Genomic DNA, 7942 nt, shown 5'->3' with positions numbered 1-7942 from the left:
CGCATTACTGCAGCCGCAGCCCCAATCCGTCTGTCGATCTCCAGCTCCCTTCTCCCATCACTCGCGAACAAGACCCCGAGATACTTGAACTCCTCCACTTGGGGCAGGAACTCATCCCCGACCCGGAGTGGGCACTCCACCCTTTTCCGGCTGAGAACCATGGCCTCAGATTTGGAGGTGCTGATCCTCATTCCCGCTGCGTTACACTCGGCTGCGAACCGCTCCATAGTAAATAGCATATTCAAATTACAGACGTTGACCCAAAGTGCTTTAGAAAAAGAGACCTTTACATTCCAGGTTTCCAAAAAACTAGTAGAGAAGGTGTCTTTCTCCTGAGTTAAAACTGGGAGCTGGCTCCACAGGAGCCTAAAAGCTGAAGGCTTTCCTCCAATTCTACTTTTAGCTCTTTTCAAAAATCACAAGTGCTCTGTTACGATAACAAGGGAGGTGTTCAAGACCTTGTATCTGAGAAGAAGGATCTTAAATTCAATTCTGGGTTTAACAGGGAGTCACTGTTGAGTTTTGGATTAATTGGAGGCTTTTCAGGCAACTTTGGGAACAACCGTAAGTTACTTAATGTCAAGAGCCAGTACTCACTTTCATGACTACATCAGGCTATCTCTTTTCTTTCTGCTGTAAGAACGAAATGTTTTCCAGACCAGCCTACACATCACTTTCAGGAAGTAGACCTCTTTTACCTTCAGAACTGTTTTATTTCCTTTTGGCATAGATTCAGCACGGTACTGGAAAAAATCCTAAGAGATTGTGGTCCATATTGACAAGATAGCATCATAGTTGTTGCAGATTTATTGGTTGCACGTGTGGGATTACATCCTGTTCCACCACATCCCAAAGGTCTGTGATTGTATTGAGATCTGGTGAGTGTGGAGGCCATTTGGATACTTGCTGTTACGTACTTGCTGTCATGTTCAAGAAGGCAGTTTGCGAGGATTTGAGGATCTGTGACATGGCATGTTGTCATCCCATGTCACAGCTGTCCTAAGTTACCTTTGGCTATTGTGGCTGCTTAAACCTTTTAAAATGTAACATTTGGGTAGAGTCTGATTGCACCACTAAGCTTGCCACAGATTACCACAACCTCATTAACTATGAAGTAATGAATTGTCCCAATGGACTTATAATACCCTTTTCTAAACTGTCCATATTGTCTTTTCTGTAAGCTCTGTGTTCAATCCACACACACAAAAAAGCTATGACATGTGTACTTGTCATCTGCTGGCATCTGCTGCTCTGGAACATTTGGGGCGGTAAAAATGCCAATATTTCACAGATAAATTGACAAGTTGGAGCATCTGAATCACATCGCAGAATATTTGTGTGGTGCCCTCAATCCCAACAAAAGGCCTAGCGAGGTGTTTGTTAGAAGCTGGTGGAGCAGTGTGATGCCATTCAGGAACATAAAGCAATGACAGTTTCTCAATTTCAAAATATTTAATAGCACAATCTGTTAATCTGCTGGGGCTGAGTGTGAAGAAAATAGGATTAAAATATGAGCATTGAAGTAACTAAAGAGCGTTTTGAGGTTGAATAAGTTTTAGTCCAACAGCTGCACTATGACCTGCACTGCCAGACTTAACATAATGCCAGAGATCAGGACTGTAGCTTTCTTTAATTTAACTGTTTAATTAACATCATCTCAGTCAGAGAGAATTCGTCGTGTTTAGCCACACACAAATGAAACTGTGGCATAAAACACAAGGCTACAACTCCCTACAAAGGCTAAACATTGATCCGTTGACAAATAGTTAATTACTGCAGCATAATCTGTTGGTTTTGCAATGAAACAAAGGCTTTATTGTTGAAACTCCATTTGAACAAATGACCAGGAACTGAAAGCATTTTTAAAAATATATTTCCTAATTTAAAACTAGAAGCAGTTAAATGGGATAACTCCCATTTTCTAGACACTGGTCTTTTTCTACCTTTTTCTCATAAACAGCTCAGATGGAAATGCCCCCACCCCAGTGCACATACAGGCGCCAATATACTGTGTTTACATACAGCACCTACTTTAGGTATTGTACTTTCAGGCATGTGAAAAGAAAAGTTTTCACAGGACTCCTGTGAAAAACTAAGAACACCCAGTGAGCAAGAGCTTGTAGAACCACCGTTATAAACAATAATAGTAATAGTTTTCTGTGTGATTTTATGAATCTCTCATGTTATTGTGGAGGAATTTTATCCCACCCCTCTTCAAAACAATGCTTCAGCTCACTGAGGCCTGCAGACATTAATTTCTTCACAGCTTTCTTGAGGTCCTAACACAGCATTTCACTTTGACTGGGCTATTGCAGCATCTTGATTCTTTTCTTTTTCGCTCCTTCTGTTGTAGATTTGCTCGTGTGCTTGGGATCATTGTCCTACTGCATGACCCAATTTCAGCCAAGCTTCAGCTGTCGGACAGATGGCCCCAAATTTGACTGTAGAATACTTTGTATTGCTTGGTAGACAGAGGAGTTCATGAACTGGTCAAGGACAGGATTTCATGAACTGTGCATTTTGGCAAATATCTTTCCTTCCCTGTCCAAAGGATATTGTTTTAGAAGTCTTATTATTTCTTTAGTGTGCAGGCTGCCGTGTTTGACTGTCAGCCCCTTGCTGCTACTTGCCTTCTTAATTCTTTTGTTTTCAAAAAAAATCTATGCATAGAGTCCTGTGAAAGCGATACATGTTTTTTTTTCCATAATGTAGAGAATTGCTTCTATTTTGACTTAATATTTTTTAAATTAATAATTGTATTTATTTAAAATGTATATTTTTGGTAATTAAAAATGAAAAATGTCATTTTGCATCAGTTTCTTTCATTATTATAACACTTTCCCGTTGATAGATCATTTATTCTTGTAAATAAATCTTAATTGCTATAAAGGCATTATTAAAAGATGCGCCTTACACCCCAATTCAAGATGTGGGGTCATATGGGGAAATGTTATAGGGACAGATGCGGGGTTGGAGGTTTTCCTGTCTGGGACAGCCCTCTTGAAAGAAATGGAACAAAGTTGTATTATCAAGAGACTGAGAGATGACTGGATTAAAGGATTTGAAAACCCTGCCGAGCAGCCATGTCTTTAAACCTCTTTACCTGTGAAAAAAAAACCCTCAGACTGTGACAATACATCTGTCATCCACAAAGTATGTCATACTCAGATAGCCTGCATATGATGATGTATGAATGTACATGTGTTAATAGCACAGAAAAAAAATCACAAAGCATGATGAAATCCAAGTTTTTATTAATGTTCTTTTTGGGGGGAAGTAGATTCATGCAGTCTTGCAGAGATTAGAAATTCTCTCCATAAGAAAAACTGTTTTAAAATTGTATTCAAACCCACTGATTACCTGGACGGAGACAAGCAGTGTAAGTGTTTAACAATTGTTTACACTCAGTGACTTCCCACTGCCATCTAGTGGTCGCTCACTGCTACTATTTAACTACAGTCTGTAAATGAAGTTTCTAACAAAAACGACGGTTTGAGGACATTTAAACCTAATCGAGAGGAGTTTTTATCGCCTTGTGTTTCATATCAGAATTTATTCAGTTTGTTTGTTTTTGGTGAAACTTGGTCAATTTACGTGGAGCAAAAAGCCTTGAGATGGATAAAAATGATAAGATAAGAATAACGTTTTAAATGTGTTCAGATATTTCCCCTTTTACTCGAAAAAAAAGAAGCAAATGCTCACTCAGGTATGGTAGATTTAGCGATTGTAGTTCGTCCACCTGCTACTTCTTTATGTCCTATAATTGCAGGTAGTTGTGTCATAACTGTCCATCCAATCATTGCTTGGAAAGTATGTCTAAGAATGAAAGTAAAAACGCGGTAACCTATCAGCTTCCAGGAAGCAATAGCCTAATCGTGTGAATGAAAATAACCCAAGTCCTTCTCTAATCCCTGCCTATCCTTTTTATCTCAGGATTCAGACCAGTCGGAGCAGAGTGGATCTGTGAGCGTGCAAAACACCACGATGCATCCCGCGTCCCGTTAGACCGAGTAGCGGCGCATGCTTTGTAACTGTAGTTTAGTTGCATAGTGTTCAGTAGCTTGCAAAATGAGTCGACATTTTCCTGCAGCTTTTTGTTTGGCTTTAGTTTTTCTTCCTCTGATGAGCAGTCCGTGTCCTGCCCAGTGCAGCTGCTTCTTTCACAAACTAAGCGACGGATCAAAAGCGAGGTAAGCTCTGTGAATTGAATTCAGAGCACAATTGTATTATTATGCTTTGCCATAAAAGTGAGAATATAGCTTTGCTATATTCAGTGACTCCGTGTGCTGGAATTAACTTGGATTTGTTCCTTAATCCCATTTGCGTATAACTCAAAAATAGTCTGCTACGTTTTTTCTTTAATAAACTGAACTTTTTAAACTTATTTTTTTATTTAAAACTAACGTATAAAATATGCTTTCATCTTGAATTTAAAAGTATCTTTAATATTGTTACTGCTACATGTTCTGTAGAGGTAGTCATATTTTTTTATTGTTATTTTCTTGCAGGAGTGTTCTTTGCAATGATCCGGAAATCACTGTGGTTCCTCAAAATTTCCCAACTGACACGGCAAAGCTCCGCGTTGAGAAGACGGCAATCACACGGATTTCTAGCAGCACCTTCCACTACCTCAACAGTCTGGAGTTTCTCTGGATGTCTTTCAATTCCCTGAACTCCCTGACTCCTGACAGTTTCCGGGGTCTTTACAACCTTAATGAGCTCAGGCTGGATGGCAACTCCCTTACCTCCTTCCCCTGGGAGTCTCTGACAGACATGCCAAACCTGAGGCTCCTCGACTTACACAACAACAAGATCTCCAGCATGCCTGCAGAAGCCATCATGTATATACAGAACATAACCTACCTGGACTTGTCTAGCAACAGTCTCACAACCGTTCCTGGTGAAATTCTCACAATGTGGCTAAGTGTGAAGCCACCCCAGGACGCTGATTCTTCTAAACTAATACTTGGTGAGGATTGAATGTTAATGTATTAAGATTTCTTTGTAATCTGCCTTGTATGAGAGCTACTTCTTTAAAGCTCAGTTAGGGATTAGTCTAAATATACTGTGTGTGCAGTGTGTCAACTTGTTAGGCTAATTATGTTTATTTATACTCAATCCCAGGTAATGGTCTGGTCTTAAAATGACTCAGTGTTGGGTAAAACAACTTAATTTATTGTTTTCACTAATAAAGTCTTTCCATACATTCCTCTGCAGGTCTTCATGATAACCCGTGGCTGTGTGACTGTCGACTCTATGATCTGGTTCAGTTTCAGAAGTCCCCCTCGTCCTCCGTGGCTCTCATTGACACTCGACTAAGATGCGCTGATCCTGAGAGCCTATCAGGGGTTCTTTTCACTGAAGCAGAGCTGCAGAGGTGCCAAGGCCCTCGAGTGCATACGGCTGTGGCTCGTGTTCGGAGCTCACTGGGCAACAACGTGCTGCTGCGTTGCGGCACAGTTGGAGTCCCCATCCCAGAGCTGTTCTGGAGCCGTGCTGATGGCAAGAAAATGAACGGCACCAGTGAGTTTTGTTGCATTTGTTCCAGATGTGCTTAGATTTGATTTATTTCTGCACACGTGTCAATTACATTAAAGTTATTCTTTTTTTATCAATCTGCTTATCTCTGTGGATCTCTACCTTTTTGTTTTTTCAGTTCAGCAAGAGATCTCAAAGGAAGGCATCATTTGGTCGATTCTGAGCGTGCCTGCTGTCTCTTACCGGGATTCTGGGAAATATGTTTGCAAGGCGACCAACTTTGTGGGCACGGCAGACGCTGTCATCTCCTTGGTGATCACAGATTCCTTTCGGTCAGAAGAAGCAGGAGGTGGCGGTGGTGGTACTTCTAAGAGATCAAGGGGGAAGAAAAATGGTGGCATTGGCAGAGCGGCATACCAGGAAAAGCTTATTGCCAGATACGTTCCTCCACCTACATCTACAGCTGCACAGCCCATCATTGAACCTCTTAATGGCAAGGGGGTGACTGGGAAGTATGAGATTGAGAGCTACAGCATCTCTGATGGTGTTTCTCAGGGACGAGGCAAAGGTTCGGATGCACAGAAGCCACTGGACGTGCAACAGGATGCTTTAAGTAACCTATCGGCCAATGCCTCATCGTTACAGCAAGCTCCTGAGAAAAGGATAGTGCGTTCTGTAAAGGTGATTGGTGACACTGACCATACTGTCTCTCTGAACTGGCGAGCCCCTACAGCCACAAATACCACCGAGTTTAGCGTCCTATATGCTATATTTGGTGAGAGAGACATGCGTCGAATCAATGTGGGCTCTGGAAGAAACAGAATCACAATTGACGGCCTTGTGCCAAAGACAAAGTACATTGCCTGTGTTTGCGTCAAAGGCCTGATCCCAAAAAAGGAGCAGTGTGTAATCTTCTCAACCGATGAAGCAGCCAGTGCCAGTGGCACTCAGAAGCTCATTAATGTGGTGGTGATAACGGTGGCATGCGTGATTGCTGTTCCTCTTACACTGATTGTGTGCTGTGGGGCAATAAAGAAACGTTGCCAAAAGCTGCTGGGGAAGCAATCCAAAGAAATACAGGACTCGTATGTCACGTTTGAGACCCTCGGCCCTGTGACCAAAGCTAAGGGGATGGAAGGCGAGTATCTAACGAGGCTAAATCCTGACGAATCCAACAGGCTGCTCTCAGCGAGATCTAGTGTTGACTCAGAGGCCACAGCCAGGACTGAAGGGCTACCTAATGAGTACTTCTGTTAAAACCAAACATATGCCTCAGTTCCCAAAGGATGCACTTTGCACCGCCGTGCTCCACTGTTAGAAAGATTCAAATGATCCTCTTTTTAAAGGGGTATCCAGAGGACACTTGTAGCTCTTTTAGGACTGGATCTATTCAAATAAATTACAGCCTTGTGGGAGTAAAAGCTACCATTCATTTGGTGGGAAACAACAAAAAGGGAAAATATACACAGTAACGCAGTTGTAAATTTACAAGTGGTGTAGAAATAACTTTTTTTAATTCATCGTGCACTTTTAAGAATAAGAGAAAACTCTCTCGATGCCCTAAACTCTCTTAAACCCAATACATTCACTTTTCTTTGTTTTTTCCTAAGATGTAACTTATGCTTTGTGTGAAAATCTTTATTCTACACGTATTTAGGGAAACAATAGTTTATTTAGCCTGTTTTATATGTCAGTATGATGTGAATGTGCCAGGTTTACTGTTGGGTGAAAAACCTGAAATACAGTACATTTTGTATTGTGTAAATATTTGTAACCTAAAATATATGTGTATGTATGAATGTACTGTATAAAAATAAATATTTTTATATTGATTTATGCTTACTTTTTTCCTACATCTTTACTTTCCTTAAAAACACCCACACGTATCCCCTGTATCTATAAACTGCTACAAAACATGCTTAAACTAAGTAAATACAATCAATTAATACAGCTGTAGGCAAATCCAAGGCAGTTTTTGTAGCATTAATATATGAATCACTACAGTTGATACATATAATGGCATAAATTTGGACTAATATTCATATTTTCCATTGGATCAGTCTTTATCATTTTGATTATGGGTGCTCCAGCATCTAAATTACCTACTAGTACAGTCTCTGTATGATTAACTCAGCATTCAAGCAAACTGTAGCAATAAACGACGATTATGATATGCCTTATGTAAAAGACATTTCCTGAAATGCTGAACATGTGGCTAATCTGTTTATCTGTTAAATTATAATGCGCATGTATAAAAAGCGTGGGTATTAAAGGATCTGAAACTGCAGAGCTATAGTGTAGATGTTTGTTTTCGCACTCGCTTTGGTATATGCTGATTTGGCCTTTATCAACCTGAGAGACAAACAGTGTTTAGATTATTGAGGTCAGTCCTCTCCAGACATCTGTCTCTGTCTCTGTGCAGCCCTCCCTCTCAGTGTTGCTAAGCCTGACGGGCTCCGGCCCA

General features: G+C 40.7%; 1 protein-coding gene across 1 annotated transcript; it reads left to right on the top strand.

Moving 5' to 3' along the window:
• Window positions 1-3926: 3926 nt before the first annotated feature.
• Window positions 3927-7673, top strand: lrit1b (leucine-rich repeat, immunoglobulin-like and transmembrane domains 1b). Its single transcript, XM_086303905.1, has 4 exons — window positions 3927-4190; window positions 4509-4969; window positions 5218-5523; window positions 5657-7673. The coding sequence occupies exons 1-4, from the start codon at window positions 4069-4071 to the stop codon at window positions 6733-6735; spliced, it is 1968 nt and encodes a 655-aa protein (XP_086160031.1). The 5' UTR covers window positions 3927-4068; the 3' UTR covers window positions 6736-7673.
• Window positions 7674-7942: the final 269 nt, after the last annotated feature.

This window comes from Aulonocara sp. 'chitande type north' Nkhata Bay, linkage group LG8 (assembly GCF_057382095.1).
Source record: "Aulonocara sp. 'chitande type north' Nkhata Bay isolate Kocher_YH1m ecotype deep benthic linkage group LG8, A_spYH_male_GT1.1, whole genome shotgun sequence".
NCBI lineage: Eukaryota > Metazoa > Chordata > Actinopteri > Cichliformes > Cichlidae > Aulonocara > Aulonocara sp. 'chitande type north' Nkhata Bay.
This window is presented reverse-complemented; position numbering and strand designations above follow the sequence as displayed.

What these genes read in the sequence shown, in the direction of transcription:
- lrit1b (XM_086303905.1), top strand. Translation starts at nt 4,069, where the DNA reads ATGAGTCGACATTTTCCTGCAGCTTTTTGTTTGGCTTTAGTTTTTCTT. An exon ending in AGCGACGGATCAAAAGCGAG is followed by an intron (nt 4,191 to 4,508) that starts GTAAGCTCTGTG and finishes ATTTTCTTGCAG; the next exon opens with GAGTGTTCTTTGCAATGATC. An exon ending in TTCTTCTAAACTAATACTTG is followed by an intron (nt 4,970 to 5,217) that starts GTGAGGATTGAA and finishes ATTCCTCTGCAG; the next exon opens with GTCTTCATGATAACCCGTGG.